Source organism: Phoca vitulina, unplaced genomic scaffold, assembly GCF_004348235.1.
Source record: "Phoca vitulina isolate PV1807 unplaced genomic scaffold, GSC_HSeal_1.0 scaffold43, whole genome shotgun sequence".
Classification (NCBI taxonomy): Eukaryota; Metazoa; Chordata; class Mammalia; order Carnivora; family Phocidae; genus Phoca; species Phoca vitulina.
This window is the reverse complement of record NW_022589746.1, coordinates 3,982,878-4,010,749: the sequence shown is the minus strand read 5'-3', so window position 1 is coordinate 4,010,749 and position 27,872 is coordinate 3,982,878. Positions and strand designations below refer to the sequence as shown.

General features: G+C 42.6%; 1 protein-coding gene across 3 annotated transcripts in view; it reads left to right on the top strand.

Moving 5' to 3' along the window:
- PCNX2 (pecanex 2) overlaps positions 1–27,872 on the top strand; it is a 304,545-nt gene that overhangs the window by 59,340 nt on the left and 217,333 nt on the right. For all 3 annotated transcript variants that reach the window (XM_032430306.1, XM_032430305.1, XM_032430304.1), the window contains exons 10-12: positions 18,148–18,293; positions 25,366–25,519; positions 25,606–25,638. In XM_032430306.1, the coding sequence (XP_032286197.1) occupies positions 18,148–18,293; positions 25,366–25,519; positions 25,606–25,638 (333 nt within the window). The remainder of the gene's footprint in view (positions 1–18,147; positions 18,294–25,365; positions 25,520–25,605; positions 25,639–27,872) is intronic.

Genomic DNA, 27,872 nt, shown 5'->3' with positions numbered 1-27,872 from the left:
TTTGGTTCATCGGCCCCTTCTGTACCTCCGTGTGTTCCAGTGGGCCTGGACCTCAGCTGCACCCTCACACGCTGTGCCCTGTGCCCAGCCCTCCCTCAGCCACCAGTACTAGCTCCCACCACAAGTTGAAGTACAGCGGGGATGGGGGGGCGGGCAGAATGCGGGTTTTCTCTGAGACACTGACATTTTCCCTGACACAGGCCTGGGGAGGCTCCAGCTCCCTGCAGTGCTTCCCTGCCTCCCGGGATGTCAGTGTTGGATCTCCAAGGAGAGCAAAGTTACATAAAAATACCCACATCGTTTGGGAAGATGTGAATGTCACTGATGCTATGAATGGTGGAGCCGCAGGGAAACCAGGAACTTTGGATGATCAGAGATGCAAACCCACACACTTCGTATCTCAAAAACAGCCCAGGTAGAGCAGAAACTTGGAAATAACTAAATATTGCATGGAAAAATCAGAAAGAGTCACGCTATTCTTTACATTTAAAATTCTCTAAATGGCGTGATTATGTATGTGAGCGTATAAAAAACTGAATTCATATTTAGCGTTTCATTGGCAATTACTTAACCGGATTCATTGACAAACTCCAGTCTTTTTAACTTTATTTAAATTTTTAAGGAAAATTTAAAAACTTTAAAGCTTCACTCTATGTAGGTGTGGAAGTAGAAGGATGAGGATTGCTATCCAGGCTCGTATTTAGACGCTGAGGAGATATTTACAAAGGTCTCACACCAGAAACAATTCTTTACTTCTCCTGCTTGGCTTTCCAAATTCAGCTGGTATCACCAATTAGGTTTTGGCCACAAAAGAAGAAGTTAGTTTCCTGCTCATTCTCCCAGTCTATTAGTGAAGGCTTATGTACTGGTAGCTCTGTGCTAGGGACAGGAGTACAGCGGCAAAAGGACCCAGCCCCTGCCTCCAAGCACTGGTCAGCCGATTCAGCTCGCTACGGTGGAGGTTATGGTCGGGATGGGCTCAGGTGCTGTGGGACACAGGAAGCCCCAGGTCGGGATGCAGGAGATCAGGGAGGCTTCCTTGGTGAGGTGACAGCTCAGCTAAAATGTGGAGGATGAGCTGACTCGAGGCAGAAAAACCGCCTGGACAAAGGCTGGGTGGTGAGACAGAAAGCAGGTGTCCTGCTCACGGTCCTGGCACGTGGAGGCATCTCCACAATGACACGAGGAGTTGTCCTGAAGACAAGTTCAGCAAAAACAAGCAGGAAATCGGGCTCTGAAGACAAGACTCTTTAGTGACTTCCTTTCCTCCCTCCACCTTCCCTCTGTCCTTCGCGGCTGCTTGAGTGCAGCTTGTGGGGTGGGAGTCCCCCCCAGCACAACCTTATGCAAACTCCTCTCAGTGCAACAGATGACCATATCCTACAGGCTCTGCTGGTGACCAGGAGGCCGGCCCGCACCAGAGAAAAGACTTTGAAATTCTTCCCTGGCACAAATAAAAATGAATGAAGTAGCCTTGCAGGGGGAGTTCCCAGTAGGACTGGTCAGCTTCTTTTTATAGGAGGCAGATGAGTGGGAGAGGTTCTGTTCCGTCACCATGGCCCCAGAGCTTAGCACCCGAGCACCGAGAGAAGGACAAAGCTTGGGGCACACGTGGGGTTGGTGGAATCTGTCCTCTGAACTCCAGATTAGCATGGAGGGGCTTTGAGTATTATCAGTCACAGTGTCCCATGCATCCGTGTCATAAACTGGTACTTCTCTGTGCCTCAGTTTCTCCATGATGTATTTCTAAGCTCATTGGGTATAGTCTGTCCATTTATAATCATGACTTTAAAATTTTACATTGTACCCTTATGTAGTATTTGAGTAATCCCCTTAAAGCATCTTTATTACACTACTGGTTGAGAGGCAGGCCCAGTCCACTGAGAGGCAGGCCCAGTCCACTGAAAGACAGTGTCGGATCCTTGGGAGTACAACATTTCTGCCTCCGTTTACCCTCACCTTGAGCTGGCTTCAAACCCCTTCACCCTGCCCACATTAAGACATGAGACAGTATTGTATGTGAAAGTACTCTGTAAACTGAGGCTTTCTGTAAGTCTATAGGAGTGACATTATTGTTATCAGGGGTAGCATGAAAGCCGGTGGTTCAACGGTCCTAAACCGATCAGTGAATATTGCAAAGATGCGCACAGCACTGGGTCTGGCTGACGGTTGCTCTAGGTTAATGTAAAGGTAGCATTTCCATCACAATTTACTATCATTAAAGGATTAATGAAAACGGAGACTTTCACCTTTTACCCTATATACCATTTGTGTTTTTTCTCCCGTGATGATGTGTTCATGAATTGCTATTTTTAAATTTAAAACATTTTTAAAAGGTAAAAGCATATTCCTGGATCTCTAATTTGCATGAAGTCGTATATATAGTGTTTTTTTTTAAAAGATTTTATTTATTTACTTGAGAGACATAGCGAGAGAGAGCATGGAGTGGGAGGCGAGGAGAGAGAGAAGCAGGCTCCCTACTGAACAGGGAACCCAATGCAGGGCTCCATCCCAGGACCCTGAGATCATGACCTGAGCCAAGGACAGATGCTGAACCGACTGAGCCACCCCAGTGCCCCCATATATATAATGTTTTATAAACAATTATGTCTACAAGAATATTGACATTTACTAGCAGATGAAACAGATATCAATTATAATACCTTAACATAGTCACTGATCATCTTATGTATTCATTTACTGGGAAGTATATTTTGACTTAAAAAATGAATATATGCATACTTTTCATTTATGTTCGGAAGTTTATTTTTTTTAAACATAAGATTTGTTATGATTCCTGAAATTTCACAAACTCCTTTTTTTTTCTTTTTGCAAAATTTTGCAAAACTGGAATTTTGGCTGCTAAATAGAGCCACTGTTATAACAGTATCCCATGTGTGCTTTATGTTTTTTATCCTTCAAAATGTTGTTCATATCCAGATTTAACCAGCATTCCATTAGCAGATTAGGAACACTAGTTATGTGCAAGGCATGTGTTTGGTGTCTCATTACATCTCATATTTGGCATCACATTATCTTTATAGGAAATTTTGGAGGTGAGGTATTATTTTCCCTTGGATTTACCATCTAAGGAAACCAGAGCAGAAGGCCCTGGTGTTTGGGGCATTGGCTGGACTCTTCCCAGCCCAGTGTTCCTTTTACTTTGTCCTTTGGTCACTACTGGGATTCAGTTCTGCTCATCTCCTTCTCAGATGCTTCTGCCATGATGTCTCATGAGCCCACTTCTGACACCAAACAGTCCCTTTCAACTCCACCTTCCCTGCACTGGACTTGACAGCTCTTGGGAAGGACACATAGTGCCACACAGGACTGCTACCTGTACTGTGTCCTCTTCACTCCTCTACCTCTCCCTTCAGGAGTTTTCAAGACACTTCTGCCATTCACAGGAGGCCTACAACTTAAATCCACCCGTGTCTGTTCTGGCGTTGAGGATTCCGTAGACCTGGTCGCTTGCTCTTCTCCACGTAACAAGCCCTCCTTTATATTTTAGCTTTTATTAGGTACAGTTCATGCTTCAAGTCTTAAGTCTGACTTTAAAATTCTTTGAAATAACATATTATTGTATATCCATTATTGCCTGTCCTAATTATTTTTGTCAGTGTCCATTTTCTGATGGTTTCCTTTTCAAATTTGTGTTTTTAATTTGTTTCTCTACAATTGGACTCATATGTATTGTGTCTTGAAGTGTTTTGCTGTGCAGGTGGCTTTCGCCTTACCGGTGAGCACTGTCTAAGCTGTGGGTTCTCCTGGGTTCCCCTAAGTGAGACTGCAGAAGGAAACCAAGCTTCAGTGTCCCACAGTCCTCTTCCTAGAGTAGGGCCTGGGGGGAAGCAACCTGACCTCGTAGAGCCTCAGTTCCTCACATTTTAAACTGGGATAATAGCACCTATGTGGAGGAGTTCTTGTAAGGTTTTGAGGATTAGAGATACTATATGGCAAAATTATGCCATATAATCAGTGGTAATGATTAACACCATAAAAAAATTTTTTTTTTGAGAGAGAGAGAATGTTTGAGTTGGGGAGGGACAGAGGGGCAGAGGGGAGAGAGATAATCTCAAGCAGGCTCATGCCCAGCAAAGGACCCAACTCGGGACTCCATCTCACAACCTTAAGATCATGACCTGAGCTGAAGTCAAGAGTTGGATGCAACCCAGGCGCTCCCAAATTCTTATTATGTATATGGAGTTCTTGAAGGTACCATTATTTTGAACAGTAGAACTTTTCAGGTAGCTTGGGGGAGAGGGATGGACCTTTACATTCTTAAATATTTTAATATTACCAAAAAATATTTCTGAAATGTACCATATATGTGTGTGTGTGTGTGTGTGTGTGTGTGTGTGTGTGTATTTGCCTACCTTCTTAAGCTGAATATGCTAATCATCATTTAAATTGTTACAGATAATTTAGATTCATGAAGGGAGCCTTGAATATTATGCTGTAAATACAGATCCTTATGGGGAGTGTGAGCAATGCGTTTATCTTGTTTCTTCAAAAGAACTTATGTTCAACTTACACCCTGTCACTCTGTTTTTGCTAATCTCTTTTTTGAAACAGGAGAATAAAATTTGTGAGCCTGGCCTACTGGGCAATGTGACATGGTGGTTCTTCGGTAAGGCTTAATTAATGAGTCAGAGACAGAAAGAGCGTTTTGGCCAGTGTGTCTATGCATTCACATAAATCAGAGACTCGGTCTCCATTGTAAGTCCTACCTCTGCCAGCCCTGTCATTGCTGATGCTATCCAGGAGCTCTGCCCTAGACCCCTTACTCCCAACTCCCTCCAGTGTTATCTAACTTACACACTCCCATGGCTCACTTCTCTCTCTTTTTCTAGATATACAGGCATCGATATATTTATACTTGTGTATGTGTGTCACCGTGTTCTCATGGTTAGTTTGCTTGTCTACCCCCTGGAGTTGTTAAACCCCTTTAAGCTAGAAACTCTGTCTTGTTATCCTTTGAATTCTCAGCATATAGTTCTTAGATAATCTGTACAAAAAATATTTGTTGGATGAGAGAGTAAATGAATGATTGAAATGATGAGAAAAATTTCAATTTGAAATTTGTACCAGAAAACAGGCTATGAATAATTGCTATAATCCACTGAAATATTTAGCTCTGAGGTTCCTTGGTAGCTAAGGCAAAAAATGAGATTCCATGAACCTTATTTTCTCATCAAGGAAGTTAAGTTATGGGCTGATTTGTACCTCAGAATGTGGCTGTATTTGGAGAGAGGATCTTTAAAGAGGTAATTGAGTTAAAAAGAGGTCATTAGGGTTGGCCCTAACCCAACATCGCTGGTATCCCTCTAAAAAGAGGGGATCGGGATGCAGATACACACGGGGGAAAGACCACGAGAGGACACAGAGAAGACAGCCATTGACAAGCAAAGGAGAAAGGCCTCAGAAGACTCAGACTTCCAGCCTTCAGAACATTTGTGTTGTTTCAGCCACCCACTCTGAAACTAATATAGAAGCCAAGTCCTTTTTCCTTTGCATTAAATGCTGAGATTTTTTTTAAACAAGGATTTTTATTTAAGGAGCAATAAATAGCACAATTTACCAGAATCTTTAATAACTTTTGCAAACGATGTCGATGTGATCTTCATGTGATTTTTTTTTTCTTATAATCCCGAAGAATGCTCTCATCTTCGCTGCTGCTTACCCTTGACCTATTTATGCATCCTAGGTGAATTCCCACATCACAAAACAGTAAACTGTGGTAGCCCTGCCACTCTTTGTCCATGGAACATAAAGGAAAAAGATCCCTTCTGTTGGAGTGAGGTTTACTATAAACCACGAATTCCTTGTCATTAACAGAAGATGCTCTTCTTGCTGACATGACACAGTTTCTGCTACGTTCTCTTTCACACTGGAATAGAATTCCAGACACAAGCAGCACTTGCCATCTCAACTTTCCTGCAATAAACAGCCAATCCATCCTGCATATGGCCGTCCTGTATACTGCCGTCATGATGGAACAACTGTCCCTTGAAATGCCTTTTGCATTAATATTTTATAATCTGAATAATAACTTCATGTTCCATAGCTGAGTCAGTGCATTAGTATCTGGGAACAAAGAGGTGGTAAAATGGGCCTCCTTGGAGGGCTCTGCCACGGTGTCTAGTGAAGGAGCTGTGCCGCCCTGATGCAAGCCAGGCATTCTGACACCAGTGACTTTCACTGAATCGAGAAAAAAAATCTGTCCAAATCTAACCTTCTGCTGTCTAAGTCACGGAGAAATGTGTGTGACCTTTAAAAGGCAGCAACCACCCCCTCCCCCATGGCTGCTCTTCTGTACTGTCCTCATCCCTTTTCTGGTCTTGGCCCTTCTTACCGGTCTCCTGTGTTTTGTGTGCTTCAGCCTACAGGAAATTACAGCCTATTTTACATCCTTTTTGGAAAAATACAGGGCCCAAGCAAACAAGTAAAAGTACAGATTAGAATGATCTAGCACTTCCACGTCTGGGTATATATCCAGAAGAATCTAAAGCTGGGACTTAAACAGGTATCTACATACCCGTGGTCATAGCAGCATTATTCGCACTAGCCAAGGGGTGGAAGCAACCCAAGCGTCCATAGACCGATGAATGCATGAACAGAATGTGGTGCATCCTTACAATGGAGTATTCAGCCTTAAAAAGGAAGGAAGTCTGACACCTGCTACAACATGGATAAACCTTGAGGTCATTATGCTAAATGAAATAAGCCAGTCACAAAAAGACAAATACCCTATGATTCCACTTGTAGGAGGTACCTAAAGTCGTCAAAACATAAAGATAGAAAGTAGAAATGTGGTTGCCAGGGGCAGGAGGCAGAATGGAGAGTTAGTATTTAATGGAGACAGAGTTTCAGTTTGGGAAGATGAAGAAGTTCTAGAGATCTATTTTACAACAATATGGATATAGTTAATACACTGAACTGTACACTTAAAAATGGTTAAGATGGTAAATTCTGTGTTGTTTTATAAAGCACAATGGCAAAAAAAAAAATACAGGTTAGAAATAGAAGATCTACAGAGGGCTGGGGCATCTAGAGAAGTCTCACCGATAGTAGCAAAAAGCAACAAACAATGGCCAACAGCAAAAGAGGAACATGGGGGCTTTGTCTTTTTTTAAAATTCAATTTAGTTAACATATACTATATTATTAGTTTTGGAGATAGAATTTAGTGGTTCATCAGTTGCATATAACACCCAGTGCTCATTACATCGTGTGCCCTCCTTAATGCCCATCACCCAGTTACCCCATCCCCCGACCCACCTCCACTCCAGGAACCCTCAGTTTGTTGCCTATGATTAAGAGTCTCTTATGGCTTGTTTCCCTCTCTGGTTTCATCTTATTTTATTTTTCCCTCCCTTCCCCTATGATCATCTTTTATGTTTCTTAAATTCCACACATGAGTGAAATCATATGATAATTGTCTTTCTCTAACCGAATTATTTCGCTTAGCATAATACCCTGTAGTTCCATCCACATCGTTGCAAATGACAAGATTTCATTCTTTTTGATGGCTGAGTAATATTCCATTGTATATATATGCCACATCTTCTTTATTCATTCATCTGTCAGTGGACATCTGGGCTCTTTCCAAAGTTTGGCTATTGTGGACATTGCTGCTATAAACATCAGGGTGCATGTGGGGTTCTTTGTCTTTAATGGTCTCTGTGCACAGGGAATGGCAGACAGAGTACAATGTGGAAAGTCTAACAGAAGCCTCTCCACTTAATCTGGGACTTCAAGAAGCCACATCCTCCTCTTAGGATTAACTAACCACACTCAATCAACACCATCCCCACTAAGGGGACTGCACAGAGAACTCCTGCCTCAAACCTCGGTGTGGCTTTGCAGCCCTTCTTCACCCTGGATCACATGGATGATCCAAGCACCTCACACAAATAATTTATTTTAAAATGGTGCCAGGTTGGTATTGCATTCCAGTGCCTAGCAGAAACAAAGGTAAGTTTTAATCCGGAAGAACAGAGCTTTAATATTGCTGTCAAAGAATTCATACTAATAAGGATCCAAGGAAAAGTGAAAAGTTATAAAATATACCAGAAAACATACTACCATGAATAAGAGCCAGCAAAGTCAAACAGAAAGCAGAAACAGACTCTCAAAGGATTTAGAAATGATAATGATTAGATTCCAAATATGGATTAAGTATGTCTAATGTATTATAAAGAGATGAAAGAAGTGATGGAAATCTAAGTAAGAAGCAAAAGGCCATGTAATGACCAAGCAAATCTGAAAAAAGCACCGGATACTAGAAATGAACAATATAATAATAAAAATAAAACTTTAAGGGATTTAACAGGAGATTTGATACATAATAGCAGAGACAGATTTGAACAAATTATTTAGCTGTAGCATGGAGAGATAGAGAGGAAAAGAGGGAAGAAGGTTAAGAAGGATGGAGCTCTGGGCCGGAAGGGCTATCGTACTCCTTGTCAGAGTTCCAGAGGAGATGAAGGAAGAGCGACATAGCAAAAACAATTTAAAATTTAAAGTTTGGGCACCTGGGTGGCTCAGTTGGTTAAGCGACTGCCTTTGGCTCAGGTCATGATCCTGGAGTCCCTGGATTGAGTCCCGCATCGGGCTCCCTGCTCAGCAGGGAGTCTGCTTCTCCCTCTGACCCTCCCCCCTCTCATGCTCTCTCTCTATCTCATTCTCTATCTCAAATAAATAAATAAAATCTTTAAAAAAAATAAATAAAATTTAAAGTTTAAGATGACACACCGATATAGGCATTCGTGTCCTGGCAAACTGATGAGGAAAGGATGAACATTTTATTTTTTATTTCTTTTAAAGATTTTTTATTTATTTGAGAGAGAGAGCACGAGAAGGGATGAGCAGCAAAGGGAGAGGGAGAAGCAGACTTCCCGCTGAGCAGGGAGCCCAACATGGGGCTCCATCCCAGGACCCTGGGATCATGACCTGAGCCAAAGGAAGACACTTAACTGACTGAGCCACCCAGGTGCCCCAAGGATGAACAGTTTAATAAATGGCACTGGGACAATAGTTTTCTTTATGGAAAAGAAAATGGACCCTTATATCATGAACAGAGCCTTGGTAGACCAATAACGTAAATGTGAAAGGCAAAAGTGTATAACTTTAAGTAAAATGATATAATCAAATATCCTTACAAGTCTGGGGTAGAAAGGGATTTGATAAACAAGGCACAGAAAGTGCAAAACTTTTGCACTTTATAGGAGAAAATGGATAAATTATATTTCGCTTAAATTAAGAACACCAATTTATCAATAATGCCATAAGGAAAGTGAAAAAACAAGCCATAAACGGTGAAAATATCTAACATATCATTAATAAAGGTCTTGATCATATATGTGCATATATGTACAGATACACACACATGCACATAGACATGTATAACTAATGAAAGACAAACAAGCAACCCAACGGAGAAAAGGACAAATGATTTCACGAAGAAAACTAAAAGTGGACAAAGATGCTCAACTCCATTAGTAATGAAGGAAATGCAAATTAGAATAAAACTGAAATATTTTATATGGCAGATTAGCCAAAATCAAAAATAATCGACGCTATCACATGATGAGGTGAGGATGTGGAGCAGCGTGACATTTACCTGCTGTGGGTGGGAGTATAAACTGGTAGAATCAGTTTAGAAATCTTATTTTTCCAAAGTGTTTCCTAGTAAATTGAACATTCCCCCATACCCAGTAATTGCATTTGTGATAGATTTGTGCATTTTCTGGAAAAGTCCATTTGTTTCCTAGTAAAGTTGAACACGTGGTACAGTTGAACATTTGCATTCTTAGCAATTCCATTTCTAAGTGTATGTTAGGTCTATGTTCTATAGAATCCTTGCACCTATGTACCAGGAGACATTCCCAAGAATGTCCATAGCAGTGTATTGCTAAAAAAAAAAAAAAAAAGAAAAAAGACCCTAAATATCCAACAGTAAAATGGATAAGCAGATTTTGCATGTCCACGTAATGGAACATTATTCTGTGAAAATGGATGCTACGGCTGTAACACAGCACAGATAAGTCTCAGGAAGATAATGTGGAACGGAGGGAAAAAGCAAGTTGCAAAAGGATACATATGCTGTGATTTCCTATCTACGAAGTTCAAAAACATAAAGCTAAACGGTATGGAAGTTGTGGATGTAAGTATCGTAAAGTCAAAGAGAAGAGAGGGAATGATAAACACATCATTCAGGACAGTGATGATCCCTGAAGGAAATGGGAAAAGGATGGGACCCAGCAGTGGCCCACAGGGAATTTCTATGCTAACGGCGAGGCTTTTTTTCTCATACTGGGTGATGGCCACACAGCTAGTCACTGAATTGGGTTTTTTTTTTTTTTTTTAATACCCTACATACATTTAAAAGATGTGTATTTGCATTGACTCCATATTTAATAAAACTGTATTTTAAAAAAGCATGGTACCTAGTGTTATTCAATGTAGGGAACAATACCCCAAGATACCCCAGAGTCTTGGGCTTTCACTGATGATATGGCAGGATGAGCACGGAATGCACCTGAGCTTGACGATGAGAAGGTGTGCAGGTGTGCCCTATGGGTTCTATTTAACAGCACAAGAAGGGAAAACCGCATATTTTTTGAAGATGGTTATGACAGAGGTCAATATTAAATTCATTAGATTTGAAGGGCCTAATCTTTAGTTTTCTGAGAAATTTAGAAATATGGAACATTTTATTCCTCCTTGCTAATGAATAAATGAGACAACTATAAACCGATATTTAATTGCAAGTGTAGTCCCGGGAAATGCCATCATAACAGGCTGCTTTCATTGCTTATGTTTCAGAGACGGTATCAGGTGTCAGAGGAAATAAATTTTGATTTTTGCCCTCACAAGTTTTTCTTCCTCCTTGCTGTCCTGCAGATCCCTCAGCTTCACCTCACCAAGTGCCGCATCCCCTCTGCTTTTCTGGTGGGGAGTCCAGCTCTTGTTTTGTATGTGCAGTGCTGACCCTGGTGTGCATTCAGTGTCTGGTTTTGAGTTTGCGTGACTGTTAGATGTCCAAGGGGTGTTTTCTTACAGGCAGGAGGATGCCACGGACTGCGTCTGCCATATTCTTCCTTATATTCCCGTGCCCAACCTTGTGCCAGGCTCCTAAGAGTTACTCATTATGAATGTTAGACAAATCCATGAAGACTATTTTTTTTTTCAAAATTAAATTCTTCCCCACAAGATTAGAGCCATCTGGAGATGAATTTGGGGCTAATACATTTTATTTTTTATTTTTTATGTTTTTAAAATTTTTTTAATTTTTATTATGTTATGTTAGTCACCATACAGTACATCATTAGTTTTTGATGTGGTGATCCACGATCCATTGTTTTCGTATAACACCCAGTGCTCCATGCAGTACGTGCCCTCCTTAATACCCATCACCGGGCCAACCAATCCCCCCTCCCCCTTCCCCTCTAAAACCCTGTTTGTTTCTCAGGTCCATAGTCTCTCATGGTTCATCTGTCCCTCCAATTCCCCCCCCCCCGCCCATTTTTCCCTTCCTTCTCCTAATGTCCTCCATGTTATTCCTTATGTTCCACAAATAAGTGAAACCGTATGATAATTGACTTTCTCTGCTTGACTTATTTCACTTAGCATAATGTCCTCCAGTCCCATCCATGTTGATGTAAAAGTTGGGTATTCATCTTTTCTGATGGCTGAGTAATATTCCATTGTATATATGGACCACATCTTTCTTCTTTATCCATTCATCTGTTGAAGGACATCTCGGCTCTTTCCACAGTTTGGCTATTGTGGACATTGCTGCTATGAACATTGGGGTGCATATGGCCCTTCTTTTCACTACATCTGTGTCTTTGGGGTAAATACCCAGGAGTGCAATTGCTGGGTCATAGGGTAGCTCTATTTTTAAATTTTTGAGGAACCTCCACACTGTTTTCCAAAGTGGCTGTACCAACTTGCATTCCCACCAACAGTGTAAGAGGGTTCCCCTTTCTCCACAACGTCTCCAACATTTGTTGTTTCTTTCCCTGTCCATTTTTGCCATTCGAACTGATATAAGGTGGTATCTCAGTGTGGTTTTGATTTGGATTTCCCTGATGGCTAATGATGATGAACATTTTTTCATGTGTCTGTTAGCCATTTGTATGTCTTCTTCAGAGAAGTGTCTGTTCATCTCTTCTGCCCACTTTTTGACTTGATTATTTGTTTTTTGGGTGTTGAGTTTGAGAAGTTCTTTATAGATCTTGGATACCAGCCCTTTATCTGTAGTGTCATTTGCAAATATCTTCTCCCATTCTGTGGGTTGCCTCTTTGTTTTGTTGACTGTTTCCTTTGCTGTGCAGAAGCTTTTTATCTTGATGAAGTCCCAAAAGTTCATTTTTGCTTTTGTTTCACTAGCTTTCGGAGATGTATCTTGAAAGAAGTTGCTGTGGGCGATGTCAAAGAGGTTACTGCCTATGTTCTCTGCTAGGATTTTGATGGATTCCTGTCTCACATTGAGGTCTTTCATCCACTTTGAGTTTATCTTTGTGAATGGTGTTAGAGAATGGTCGAGTTTCATTCTTCTGCATGTGGCTGTCCAATTTTCCCAGCACCATTTATTGAAGAGACTGTCTTTTTTCCATTGCATGTTTTTTCCTGCTTTGTCAAAGATTATTTGACCATAGAGTTGAGGGTCCATATTTGGGTTCTCTATTCTGTTCCATTGGTCTGTATGTCTTTTTTTGTGCCAGTACCATGCTGTCTTGGTGATCACAGCTTTGTAATATAGCTTGAAATCGGGCAACGTGATGCCCCCAGCTTTGTTTTTCTTTTTCAACATTTCCTTGGCAATTCGGGGTCTTTTCTGATTCCATACAAATTTTAGGATTGTTTGTTCCAGCACTTTGAAAAATGTCATTGGAATTTTGATTGGGATGGCATTGAAGGTATAGATTGCTCTGGGTAGCATAGACATTTTAACAATGTTTATTCTTCCGATCCATGAGCATGGAATATTTTTCCATCTTTTTGTGTCTTCTTCAATTTCTTTCATGAGTGTTTTGTAGTTCCTAGAGTATAGATCCTTTACCTCTTTGGTTAGGTTTATTCCAAGGTATCTTATGGTTTTTGGTGCTATTGTAAATGGAATCATTTCTCTAATTTCTCTTTCTACAGTTGCGTTGTTAGTGTATAAGAAAGCAACTGATTTCTGTGCATTGATTTTGTATCCTGCCACATTACTGAATTGCTGGATGAGTTCTAGTAATTTGGGGGTGGAGTCTTTTGGGTTTTCCACATAAAGTATCATGTCGTCTGCGAAAAGAGAGAATTTGACTTCTTCTTTGCCAATTTGAATACCTTTTATTGATTTTTGTTGTCTGATTGCTCTTGCTAGGACTTCTAGTACTATGTTGAACAACAGTGGTGAGAGTGGGCACCCTTGACGTGTTCCTGATCTTAAGGGAAAGGCTCTCAGCTTTTCCCCATTGAGGATGATATTCACTGTGGGTTTTTCATAGATGGATTTTACGAGCTTGAGGAATGTTCCCTCTATCCCTATACTCTGGAGAGTTTTAATCAGGAAAGGATGTTGTATTTTGTTAAATGCTTTTTCTGCATCACTTGAGAGGACCATATGGTTCTTCTCCCTCCTCTTATTAATGTGTTCTATCACATTGATTGATTTGTGAACGTTCAACCACCCTTGCATCCCAGGGATAAATCACACTTGGTCGTGGTGGATGATCCTTTTAATGTGTTGTTGGATCCTATTAGCTAGGATTTTGTTGAGGATTTTGGAATCCATATTCATCAGGGATATCGGTCTGAAATTCTCCTTTTTGATGGGGTCTTTGCCTGGTTTGGGGATTAAGGTAATGCTGGCCTCATAGAATGAGTTTGGAAGTTTTCCTTCTGTTTCTATTTTTTGAAACAGCTTCAGTAGAATAGGTATTATTTCTTCTTTGAATGTTTGGTAGAATTCCCCAGGGAATCCATCAGGCCCTGGACTCTTGTTTTTTGGGAGGTTTTTGATCCCTGCTTCAATCTCGTTACTGGTTATTGGCCTATTCAGGTTGTCAATTTCTTCCTTTCAGTCTTGGCAGCTAATAGGTTTCCAGAAAGGCCTCCATTTCATCCAGATTGCTCAGTTTATTGGCATATAGTTGTTGATAATAATTTCTAATAATTGTTTCTATTTCCTTGGTGTTAGTCGTGATCTCTCTCCTTTCATTCATAATTTTATTAATTTGGGTCCTTTCTCTCTTCTTTTGGATAAGTCTGGCCAGTGGTTTATCAATCTTATTAATTCTTTCAAAGAACCAACTTCTAGTTTCATTGATCTGATCTACTGGTGTTTCTGGTTTCTAATTCATTGATCTCTTCTCTAATTTTAATTATTTCTCTTCTAATGCGTGGCTTAGGCATCGTTTGTTGCTTTTTCTCTAGTTCTTTAAGGTGTAGAGTTAGTTGGTGAATTCGGGATTTTTCTATTTTTTTGAGTGAGGCTTGGATGGCTATGTATTTCCCCCTTAGGACCGCCTTTGCAGTATCCCATAGGTTTTGGACCGATGTGTTTTCGTTCTCATTGATTTCCATGAATTGTTTAAGTTCTTCTTTGATTTCTTGGTTGACCCAAACATTCTTGAGCAGAGTGGTCTTTAGCTTCCAAGTGTTTGAATTTCTGCCAAAGTTTTTCTTGTGATTGAGTTCCAGTTTTAGAGCATTGTGGTCTGAGAATATGCAGGGAATAATCTCAATCTTTTGGTATCAGTTGAGACCTGATTTGTGACCCAGTATATGGCCTATTCTGGAGAAAGTTCCATGTGCGCTCGAGAAGAATGAGTATTCTGTTGTTTTAGGGTGGAATGTTCTGTAAATATCTATGAGGTCCATCTGGTCTAATGTATCATTCAAAGCTCTTGTTTCCTTGTTGATTTTCTGCTTAGATGATCTGTCCATTGCTGAGAGTGGAGTATTGAGGTCTCCTACAATTAACGTATTGTTATCAATATGACTCTCTATTTTGGTTAACAGTTGGCTTATGTAGATGGCTGCTCCCATGTTGGGGGCATAGATATTTACAATTGTTAGATCTTCTTGTTGGATAGACCCTTTAAGAATGATATAGTGTCCTTCTGTGTCTCTTATTACAGACTTTAGTTTAAAATCTAATTTGTCTGATATAAGAATTGCTACCCCAGCTTTCTTTTGAGGTCCGCTGGCATGGAAGATGGATCTCCATCCCTTCACTTTCAGTCTGGATGTATCTTTAGGTTCAGAATGAGTCTCTTGTAGACAGCATATGGATGGGTCCTGTCTTTTTATCCAGTCTGCAACCCTGTGCCATTTTATGGGAGCGTTTAGGCCATTCACATTGAGAGTGATTATTGAAAGATATGAATTAATTGTCATCATGTTGCCTGTGAAGACGTTGTTTTTATAGATTGTCCCTGTAAATTTCTGTTGTATATCACTCTTGGGGTCTGTCTCCTTTTATTGAACCCCCCTTAATATTTCTTGCAGGGCCGGCTTAGTGGTCACATATTCGTTCAGCTTCTGCCGGTCGTGGAAGCTCTGCATCTCTCCATCCATTCTAAATGAAAGCCTTGCCGGATAAAGTATTCTTGGCTGCGTGTTCTTCTCATTTAGTACCCTGAATATGTCTTGCCAGGCCTTTCTGGCTTGCCAGGTCTCTGTGGATAGGTCTGACGTTATTCTGATGTTCCTCCCTCTGTACATAAGGAATCTCTTCCCCCTAACTGCCCTTAAGATGGTTTCCTTGGTTCTAAGATTTGCAAGTTTTACTATTACATGCCGGGGTGTTGGCCTGTTTTCCTTGATCTTAGGAGGGGTCCTCTCTGCCTCTAGGACTCGAATGTTTGTTTCATTCCCCAGATTAGGGAAGTTCTCAGCTACGATTTGCTCAAATACATCTTCTAGTTCTCTCTCTCTCTCCACTCCCTCCGGGATTCCAATTATTCTGACATTGGAACGCTTCATGGTGTCACTTATTTCTCTGATTCTATTTTCATGGATTCTGAGTTGTTTTTCCCTGGCCTCCTCTTTTCCCTTTTTATCTATTATATTGTCTTCCAGGTTGCTTATTCTCTCTTCTGTCTCAGTTACCCTAGCTGTTAGATTATCTAGATTGGATTGGATCTCATTGATAGCATTTTTAAATTCTGCCAATTCACCTTTCATTTCTGCCCTTAGAGACTCTATGTTGCCATTAATTGATTTCTCCATTCTAGCCATTGTCTTCACAATTGCTAGCCTGAATGCCATCTCCGACATCTTGGTTATATCTGCATCCATTTGTAAATCTGCAGCATAAGTCATAATCTCTGAGTCTTTTCTGTTTTGGGGGCTCCTCCTCCTAGTCATTCTGTTGATGGGTGTTTGAGGGAATGTATAGAGTCGAAATTATTGACCAGAACCCAAGCAAGATGCACCTGTTTTCTTTTTTTTCTTTATTTAAAAGATTTAATAATTTATTTGACAGAGAGAGACACAGCGAGAGAGGGAACACAAGCAAGGGGAGTGGGAGAGGGAGAAGCAGGCCTCCCGCCAAACAGGGAGCCCGATGCGTGGCTCGATCCCAGGACCCTGGGATCATGACCTGAGCCGAAGGCGGATGCTTAACAATTGAGCCACCCAGGCGCCCCAGGATGCACCTGTTTTCTTGGGACCTTAGGGTTGCTGGCCTCTTGTTTTCCCAGCCTGTCTTCTGCGGGAGGGGCCTGCCGCGCTGTTACTCAGGCAACCCTGTTTGGGCGGAGTTGCCCTGAGCCCCTGTGGCGGGGGATGGGCTCAGTGGGATTCAGTCTTTGGGGCTTTTGTTCTCTGGTGCCTTTCCCTGGCAGCATTCCGCGTCTCTTCCTCGAGTCAGAGCAGAAGAGACCGTTTCCAACCCTCTGCCTCAGAGCAGAGAGATCGCAGTCTGTTCTTCAGTGAGGCCTCCAGGCCACACTGTCTCCGTTTGTGTCCGTGCTGCTATAAACTGCAGCGTCCTGGGTTGTGCGCCCCTCCGCAGCGCTCCCAGTCTTGTCTCCAGGTCGGGGCATGTCTCTGCCCTTTGTGCTTCTAAAACCGCCAGCGGCTCCCAGTTCACGCGCGCGCGACTCTGCCGATTTGGTTTCCACCCCGGGGGCTGCAGTTCGCGTGCACGGGACTCTGTTGCTCCGGGTTTCCACCCCAGGGGCTGCAGTTAACCGGCGCGACCCCGGCGCTCCGGGTTTCCGTCCCGGGGGCTGCAGTTCGCGTGCGCGCGACCCCGGCGCTCCGGGTTTCCGTCCTGGGGGCTGCCCTAAAGTCCTTTCCCCGCCGCTACTGGTCTGCGAGTCTGTGCCCGTCCGCATCGCGCGAGGCTGTCACTCACCAGTGATGTAGGATCCCCACGGCCAGGCTCTCTCCCGCTGCCGTTTATCCTCCGATATCTGCCCGCAGAATCACGGCTCCCTGCTTCGTACCTCAAAACCAACCGCCTGCGATATTCTGTTTGTAGAGATCCAGATCTTCTTACATCTCAGGCTGGTTTCATGCGTGCTCAGAGTGGTCTGGTAGATATCCAGCTCAATTCCGGGGACCAGCTGAAATAGGGTCCCCTACTCCTCCGCCATCTTTCCCCCCTCGGCTAATACATTTTAAACCTGGAATTAAATTTTCCCTTTTGTTTCCCATTTGTTTTATTGGTTTAGATTTTTTTTCTACAGATAGCTCAGTGTTTCTTATATCAGGCCTCACCAACGACCTACAAAATTGGCGATGAAAATCTTTTTACTCTTGGTAAAATTTAAATATTTATTTCCACATTACATTAAATAACATACCTTTCAAAAATTAAGCCGTTTCAGATCTTTTGTTGAATTCTGATCTTTTATGAGAATTATTTTCACGGCAGTTTCTTGGCCTTAATTAACAGCAGTGTTTTGATAGGAGTAAATTTAATGGTACATTATAATGGAATTGAAGTGTGTTGGTAAGAAAGACTCTTTTTGTTGATCATTATCTTTCTCTGAGAGTACCCATTTTTATGAAATATGTTGGTTTACGTTTCAGAATTGGAACATCTGCTTTTTGTACTTCTGTTATTATGAGGTATATTTATGATAATAACATGTCAGTATGAAACCCTTTCTCTCTTGTTTCTTTTGGTACCTAAAAGCATCTGAGTCAGGATCTGGAAGACTCGTCATGTTCTTCAACACAAGGAAAATTTAACCGAGAGCAGTTTTACAAGTTTATCATTTTCCCTGGCAAGTGGATTAAAGTCTGGTACGATCGACTTACCTTGTTGGCGTTACTTGATCGGTAAGCCGCTGAGCACACAAATGCATGGATGAAAGACACGATGGGGTCATAAGAGTGCACTCGCATGCTTGTAAAAAGAAATTGCCACTTGCTCACGTTCTCTGGGACGTTTTCAAGACGTATACCTTTTGTGCTGCAACCCCAAAGGCGAAGCGGTGAGATCCTGACAACTGGAGACAGTGGGAGATATGAGAATTGGGGAACATGGTTTAGACTTAAGGTTAGCCCTGTGGATGGGGTCATGCATTGGTTTTCTCATGGCTTCCCACATTTTCGTAGGAAGTCTTGAGGTTCCATGGGTAGCACAGAGCCTGGCCGACTGGACGTGGATGGGGGGCGGGGGTGAGGGGGGGACAAGGGCAAATGAAGAGATCCACCAGTTGGAATGTTAGTCTTTCCTTTTAAACCCTTTTACTATTTCTCGCCTCTTCTTTCCATTGATCCAGTGTGGGGTTGGAGAAGTAGTCAGTGGACGGGGAGGGAGATGGGAGAGGGTCCAGTTAGTTAAGGCATGGTGGAGATGGGGCCAGGTCAGAGTCTTCCCATTTCCACCTCTGCCCCCACCCCCCACCCCCACCTCACGGTATACAAAGGACAGGATTTTGATCTTCAGGGGCCATGCAGTTCTGATGGGAGTGTTGGTTTGAAAATCCAAGATGCCTTTACTGACGCCATCATCAGCCAATGCAGAGTTTCACGGTTAAATGCCAGCCAGTGGGGGCAGTGGGAAGGCTGATTCCCTGCCTTGCTGTAGTGGGTCCCCCAGTGACTACTTGTTATAGTAATGTCTTAAATGGTGTGATCATACACTAAAAAACTATAGTCATGCAAAATTACAATAGTAAATTTCAGGACCCACAAGTCAGGGAATGGAGTTCTAATGGTTTTTCTAACAACGCTATGTCACCCCAGGGGCGCACACTTAAGACGAACATTTCAAACGTAACTGAACTAGTCCAAGATAATACATCCTGTTAGATGAGGCAGATTTTTTTTCTGAAATATTAATTTTATTTTCTGTTAAAAAGGAATTCTTGAAAGTTGGATTACCTTGTGTTAACCCTTCATATTAGAAACAAATATTTCTACAGATTTCTAGGCGTGTTACTTAAATCCACTCAGTGGCAACACATTAACTGAAAATTTAATTAAGGTCTAAGAAAGACTGATGAAGATTATTGCAGTTTTTAAAAGTTTAGAGTTTTATAGTTTTAATCACTTCTGTTGCAGGTCACACTGGGTTTCAAGGCAGTGTTCGGGGATGTGTGGAGACAGCACCACTCCCTTACTCATGGGTCCCTCAACTGGTGTGGGAAGACCCTGCGGATCAGGCCCAGTGCCCAACACTTACTAGTGCTGTGATCTAAGGATGGGTGTGAAACCTCCCTGTGCCTCAGTTTCCTGTCTGTTAAATGGGGATAATCTATATAGGGAGAGATTTCAAGGATTGAATCAAGTTAGCCATAGAAAGTGTTCTTTAAATGCTGTTATTGTTATTATGACCTGGAATTGTCCCAGAACCCAGAAAGAAGAAAAATAAATAAAAATAAAATGAAATCAGGGCAGCCAAAGTAGCTTTTGTCAAGCCCAGACACTAAAATTTAGGCCCTTAATTCGAGAAATCACCCCATCTTCAGAGCCCATATAAGCCGACTTTCAGGCATCTATTAGCACATGAGGGGATCTGGTTTTCCAGTTCATTGCCAATTAAGAGGGGAAATAAGACAGCATGAACCCTGAGCTAACAGCAAGGACAGAGGAAGAAAAACCCAAACACTAACCTGGAAAAACCTAGCAGCTTGGGACCTTTGCAAGGAGAGTGTTTTCCCCAAACACAGCTGTGGATCAGAATCACCTGGGAGCTTTGTAAAAATACAGATTCCAAGCATGAGAAGTCAGCCCTTCAGCCTGGCCTTGAGGAAATGTAGGGCTGTATTATGGCACACCTCCCTAGCTCACCTTCTTAGTTAGGACAGCGATGATCGGAAAGGTCTGTTTAAGAAAACAGGAATTTACACAATAAATTTTACATTTTTTTACTCTAATAGTAAAATTTCAAAAGGCATAAATAAATTACCTTTGATATTCATTGGGGGACATTTGTATTTAAAGCTCCACATGGATTAATGAACTTGAATTGCCAAATTAAGGTTTATAAAGGAAAAGTATGCATAATAAAAAACAAACAGTCAGGGTTGGGCAGGAAGTAGAAGAAATTGGTGAATTACAAGCACCAAAATTGAGCTAATCATCGCTATAAACTCCCATAGCTTAAGGCCTTCTGCTTGATAATTTTCAACTTTACTCTGGAATTCAGGCTGATCTTCCTTGAAAATACTTCCTTCTCTGATCATACCTTCATGGTTCTTATAATTGCAGACCTTACAGTTTGCTTTCGGTTCGGCATTCATTCTCCTCATATATTTTTGGACTTGTCCTTATGCTCCTTTATTTTCTCTCTCCCTTTTTAAAAAAAGATCTATTTATTCATTTTAGAGAGACAGCACACGGCAGGGAGGGGCAGAGGGAGAGCGAGAATCTCAAGCAGACTCCCTGCTAAGTGCAGAGCTGACGTGGGGCTCAACTCCAGGACCCTGAGATCATGACCTGAGCCGAAATCAAGAGTTGGACGCTTAATGGACTGAGCCACCCAGGCGCCCCTCCTTCATTTTCTCTTATTTTTTATTCTGCTATTACCTCATCTTGCAAAACACATAGGTTTTATTTTCATTTATCTAGTTTTCCGGATTGGCTTCTAAAAGAAAAAGCTGCGCATCTGAGCATCATTTCATTCCTTTGTTCATTCATTCAACAAATTAAAAAGCCCCAAACGCCAAGCACCTGCTCCGTGCGAGGCTCCTCTGCACCGGGTACTGAGGATTAGCACCCTACCCTCACGGAGCTTGAATTCTGCCGCACGAGGGAGACACATGAAAGACACACACAAAGGCCTGAGGTAGAGAAATTTGGGAACGAAGGGACACTCATGTCAGAACAGGTGGTTGCAGAAGCCTTTTCTGAGGTGACGCACGCAGACGGAGATAGAAACGAGAGAAGGACAAGTCAGCCACATGACAAGCTGTGGGGAAAAGCGTTCCTGCTCCTCGAATGATCTCGTGGTCATCGTCGTCATCTTGAGAACATGCTCTCATTCTCCCATCCTTAGAAGTCCTCTTGACCCACTCTCCCACCAGCCACTGTCTGGTTTCTCTGTGCTCTTTTGCGGCAGAACTCCATGAAGAGCTGCCTGTGCTCGTTTGAGGTCTCTCTTTCCCATTCTCTCATAAGCCCATTCCATTCACTCCCTGGACAGACTCCAAGCCTGCCCATGTCAAGGTCACCGTTGACCTCACCATTCTGCCATCATTTTATGAGACCCATGTGCAGCCTCTGACAGAGTCGATTCTCCTCCTTGGTATGCTTTTCCTCTCCTGGCTTCCAGGACTCAGCCCCCTCTTGGTTTTCCTCCTGTCTTGCTGGTTACTCCTTCATACCATAATCACCTCGGCGGGTAACCTGTGCCTCCTGACCCCTTCATGTAGGAATCCCCAGATGGGGCACACTTGAGAAGTGACCCTTCTTGGTGGGGCTTAGCCTGACCTCCCTGCTGAAAATTACGACAGAGCCCTCCTCAGACGCTCGTACTTCTTCTCACCTTGTTCTATTTTATTTTTTGATTGCACTAATCATCTCCAAATGCTATATAATATACTTTTTTTTTGTGCATATTACATATTTTATGCCACTGCCCACTGGAAAGAAAGTTCCAGAAGTTTCGTTCACTGATGTATTCCAAGTATCTAAGCGGTGCCAAGCAGTCTTGCATGAACAAACAAATCAATGTCCCTTTGCAAACCAGCTCCCCTTCCCAACTTCTGCCATTGACTCTGCCACGATCCTTTCTTCCCCAGACTGAAATCTTGAAATCATCTTTATTCTTTCAGTCAACCCTTCACTGTACACAGTCCGTTCAAAGTCCTTTCCCCTCTGGTCTGTATTGTGTCTCAAAGCCACATTGCCTTTCCAGCCTCCCAAACTTGACCCTCTTCCAGACCCTCATTACTTCTCCCCTGGAGTGTTGTTTATCCTCGCTCTGCTGTTTCCCCTTTAGTGCATCTTGTGAACCTCTGCCAGATAAATCTTTCTAAAGTACAGCCTTAATCATGACACTCCTTGCCCAGTGAGTAAACTTTTTCACCTGGTATTTAAATAGAGATGCATGAGGAGCCTTGGGAGTGGAATGATGGGGGGCTGGGGCAGAGGAATGGAGTCCTGCTGGAGGAGGATCTGGGGAAATATATTTTTCAGGAATGTTATTTTTCCCCCTAAATAGGAAAAAAGTCTGTTCATTTAATTGAAATTTTAATTTTTTTAAAAGTTCCTAAGCCTTTAGATATTTTTAAGTATACATCAAAATGTTATGAGCACTCTAAAAAATACATAAAGAATTTTATGGACCTGAACTAACAAAATATATTTAGCTCTGTAAGAAGTGCATAGTGGAAAACAAACAAACAAACAAAACCCATAAATTTTCCTTTTTACCAAATATATTTTGATCCCCCCCAGAAATTTTTTTTTTTAACTTTAAGTTTGAGCATCATAATATCTGAGTTCTTCACATTTCTATGCATCTTGATTCTGTACATCTCAATTGCCTGATTAAAAAATAGGAAAAAGATATGAACAGACACCTCACCAAAGAAGATATACAGATGGCAAATAAGCATATGTAATGATACTCCACATCATCATTGGGGAATTGCAAATGAAAACAACAGTGAGATACACACACCTATTGGAATGGCCAAATCGAAAACACTGACAGCACCAAATGTGGGCAACGGTATGGAGCAGCAGGAACTCCCATTCATCATTAGTGGGAATGCAAAACGGTAAAGCCATTTTGGGAGATAACTTGGTCGTTTCTTACAAACCAAACATACTCTTACCATATGACCCAGCAATTATGCTCCTTGGTGCAAATGAATTAAAAACTTAGGTTAACACAAAACCCTGCACGTGGTTGTTTATAGAGGTTTTATTCATAGTTGCCAAAATTTAGAAACAAACCAAGATGTACTTTAATAGGTGAATAGATAAACCATGGTACGTCCATATAGTAAAATAGTATTTAGCGATAAAAAGAAATGAGCTATCAAGCCATATAAAGACACAAAGAGGGGCCCCTGCGTGGCTCAGTTGGTTTAGCAGCTGTCTTCCAGCTCAGGTCGTGATCCTGGAGTGCCGGGATCGAGCCCCGTGTTTGCCTCCCTGCTCAGCAGGGAGCCTGCTTCTCCCTCTGCTTCTCACCTTGCTCGCTCTCTCTTGCTCTCTCTCGATCTCTCACACTCTCTCAAATAAATTGGGGCACCTGGGTGGCTCAGTCGTTAAAGCGTCCGCCTTCGGCTCAGATCATGATCCCGGAGTCCTGGGATCGAGCCCCGCGTCGGGCTCCCTGCTCAGTGGGAAGCCTGCTTCTTCCTCTCTCCCTCCCCCTGCTTGTGTTCCCTCTCTCGCTGTCTCTGTCTGTCAAATAAATAAATAAAATCTTTAAAAAAAATTAATTAATTAAAAAAGACACAAAGAAACCTTAAATGCATATTACTAAGTGAAAGAAACTGACCAGGAAAGGCTCCCTGCTGTATGATTCCAATTATCTGACAGTCTGACAAGGAAAATCTGTGGAGATGGCAAAAAGATCCATGACTGCCAGAAGTTGGGGGAAGGCAGGGGTGAATAGGCAGAACAGAGGATATTTAGGGCAGTAAAAATACTCTGCAGGCTACTATAATTGTGGATATATTTCACCATACATTTGTCCAAACCCACAGAATGTATTACACCAAGAATGAACCATAATGTGGACTATGGACTTCGGTTGATAATGATGTGTCACTGTTAGTTGGCTGATTATAACAAATGTACCACCCTGGTGGGGGATGTTAATGGTGGGACAGGGTGTGTGTGTGTGTGTTTGCAGGGAGGGGCTATGTGAGAACTCTTCATACTTTCCCTCAATTTTGCTGTGAATCTGAAACTGCTCTTAAAATAATGTCTATTCATTTACAAAAAAATGCTCACAAGTGCCCACTTGCCAGGAACGAAGTAGACAATAATCCCTTCCTAACAATAATGTATGTACATGAGCAAAAATTGGTGAGGCAAAAAATATGCTCAGAATTCTTGGGAATGACCCATCTACGCTCCTGAACTTGCAGTCGACACCATATTCCCTTACTCCATTTCAGCCTCTTCCTCCCATCACTATGCCCGGCATGTTGTCCTTCCATAGAAGTCTTTCACCTCTAAAGTCATAATCCCACCTCAAATGTTGCCCAGCCATCCCGAGCACTTGACCCAACCACTTGCTCTCATCTAGCAGCTTCTCCTATCTTCATTGCCTCCCCATCCTACTTAGCCTCCAAGATCCAGCATTCATCCCTTTGTCTCAGCATCTTCAAGCAAGCTTACTTGTCTCCCTTCCCACTCAGTGACAACACCCCTCTCTGGATGAGCCCAGAGGTCCCTCAGGAGAACACCACCCAGGGAGACTGTGGTCATGACACACCTCAGTCAGACCCTCTGCACGTTAGCTCTCTGGCTGGAGCTCTCCTGGCTCTGGAAACTGGGAAGCAAATTCTGGCTGCAGAGCTTGTATCTGGAAAGGATTTCCTGCTTTAGCCAGGTGTTAATGCACTTCCTCCCCTCCCCCCATCGAAAGGAACCAGCGCAGCTCTTTGTCTGAAACGCATTTCACGTAGCGGACAGAATAGTTAACTGTTTTCCCCAGGAGGCCCAGTTTAGTGATAACGGAGACTCAGTGGAATTATATTTCATTTATTTCAATAATAGGAAACTGGGGTTAAAATAAGGATTTTGCTTATAAAATACAGGGAGAATGGAAGGAAGGAAGGAAGGAAGGAAAGAAGGAAAAGAAACCTTAAAATTTTGTTACCAAATATAAAGGCATGCTTAAGGCGACTACTCTGCTGTCACTGTGTTCAGGTATTATCTTTAGAAATAGGCTTACCTTTTATCTCCTTTGTTTTCATTTGTTTATTTTACACAGAACGGAAGATGTCAAGGAAAATGTGCTGGCAGTTCTACTCATTGTCCTGGTTTCCCTCCTCGGATTTCTGACATTGAACCAAGGCTTTTGCAAGGACATGTGGGTGCTCCTCTTCTGCCTTGTCATGGCCAGCTGCCAGTATTCCCTGTTAAAGGCAAGACCACCTCTAATTCTTACCATCACTAATGTACCCTTGAAATCATGAGATGATGACACAGAGACCTCTGATTTCTGTTCTAGAGCGTTCAGCCTGACCCCGCCTCGCCAATCCACGTAAGTTTCAAATAACGGGCAAGTAGCTTATCTTGTCTGCTTGTGTTAAAGATAGAGGAACAAAACCTATTCAAAAGGCAAAATATATATCAATGTACGTATAGTGAATATATAAATAGAAATATGAATGCATGATTGCCAAATTCGGGCTAGATCTGAGAGCGTGGTGTGGGTGGTAGTCGGGGGGCAAAAGGGGGGGTAACAGGATGCAGAGGGTCTTTTCTATCCCACTGGCCTCACGTCAGGGCCAACCGTGCAGCCCAGGGGGGGACGACTGGTCTCTACAGTCAGACTGCCTGCTTCTGTTTCCCGGTTCCTCCGCTGAATGTTGGACCCTGAGCAGGATATGTGTACTTGCCCTGTCTCTGTTTCTCTGCATGTCAACAAGGATAATGAAAATGCCTCTAGGGATTGAATAAGATGTTGCTGAGTGAGTGGGAGCTAGCATTCCTGGTAACATCATTGTGTAAGCACTAGTCATTATGCTCTTTACATGAAGCTGATCTCCTGTTCCACCTTTGCAAGAGTATTGTTACTTTTCATCCACATAACTTTGGGCTAACTTAGAGCGGAGCCTCTGGGCTCACCATACTGATCTGTTGGTGCTCCCGCGTCCTTCTATGAGCATGGTTTCCACTGACCCAGCTGCCCTGCCCCTGCGGGGTGCCGGGGGACGGGGTCTGGCACGGTCCCCGCAGGTACCCCGGCTGCACGCCTTTGTGCCGAGCCCTTGCCTGGCGGACTTCTCAGCTCTTTGAGGACCTTCTTTCCTTTGTTATGGTGAGCTGTGCCCCCCACCCCCCCGCCCCGAAACCCTTCCAGAGAAAGAAAGCTTGATCTTTCCTCCATTGTGCTTTTAAAAAATTCATATCCAGGATTTAGGAATGCTTTTAAATCTGTGATAGCTCATGTTTAGCTCATAGTAATTAAGAAAAGCTTATAATTGGACGATCACATGGCATACGTTGCTATCTTGTTAAATTCCTCTGTTCCCCATAATTGGTTTACATATAATACATCTTCTTTTATTCCAGAGTCTGAATGTCAAGATAAGTAGAAGCAGCATAATTAGGGTATTAAGATGTATTGTTGTGATTATCATCAGAAATCTGGGTTAGGTGGTGTGTGCAGAGATGGGGAGCTCTGAAGTCTCTTTGCTCAAGCCCACACTGGATGCCGCATCCTCCTCCATCTGCTTCAGGAAATAAAACCTCCTTTCTAGTAATGGCACTTCAGTGTCACCGCTTTCTTGGGTGACTTGGGGGAGGGGTGTTAGATGCTATTAAACACTCATTTCCTGCAGGTACCTTCTGCAATAATGCAGAACATGCTAGGAGAGGTGATGGTGAGGACAACTGCGCAATCCCCGTGGATTTGTCGTGGCTGGTAGCAGCCCGCCTCTGTCATTGCTCTAAACTGGAGTTATAGTGCGTCAAGTGGTCTAGCTCCTAGAGGGCCCGGTCAAGCAGCTATCCCTGTATGTGAGCCAGCATGTGCACAGTCAGGGAGTATCTAGAAATGACTTCTCTTACTGTCGTAATCAGACATGTGTTTATTAATTTGCTCACACAGGTTTCTCAGTAGAGTAGCCCCCGATTTGGATTGCCAGTTTGCTCACAGTTCTAGTGGGAAGAGAAAAATAGGGAGCTACACAATGTTTCCTCTTGCCATCTGCCTGAGCCAGGTGGGCATTGAGAAGGCGGGTGCACCATCTCCAGATTATAAATGTGAAAACCTCAGAAAGGAGGTGGTCAGGGGAGCAAACCAAGTCTGGGCACAGAGGCGGCTCTCAGGCCCGCTGCCAACTCTAGCCCTGGGCATCACGTGATGCTTTTCGAAACTACGCTGCTTTGGCTGCTTTATACGTTGCCGGGGAGGGGTTTTTACCAAATTCAGTCAATTCTTGCTCTTAGAGCAATTGGCTGATATTTCTTCTTTGTTTCCTTCCAGAGCACACAGGTGGCGAATTTTGAGCCAGCCGTTCAAACCAGAAGATAGCAAAAATACAAACACTCTGTATATTTCAGATATAAATGCAGGATTAATGATGTGCTAATAGATATGGTACAACAGACCCTGGGCCTGACAGAAATGCATCTGGTTATAAAAGAACACTTTTATAGGAGAGCTTAAAAAATTGATGGTTTGGGTGGATACTGACAGCATTTGAGGATCAGAGACTCGCAATATAATAATGGATGATGAGGCTTTTCACTGACTTATCCAGATCTATA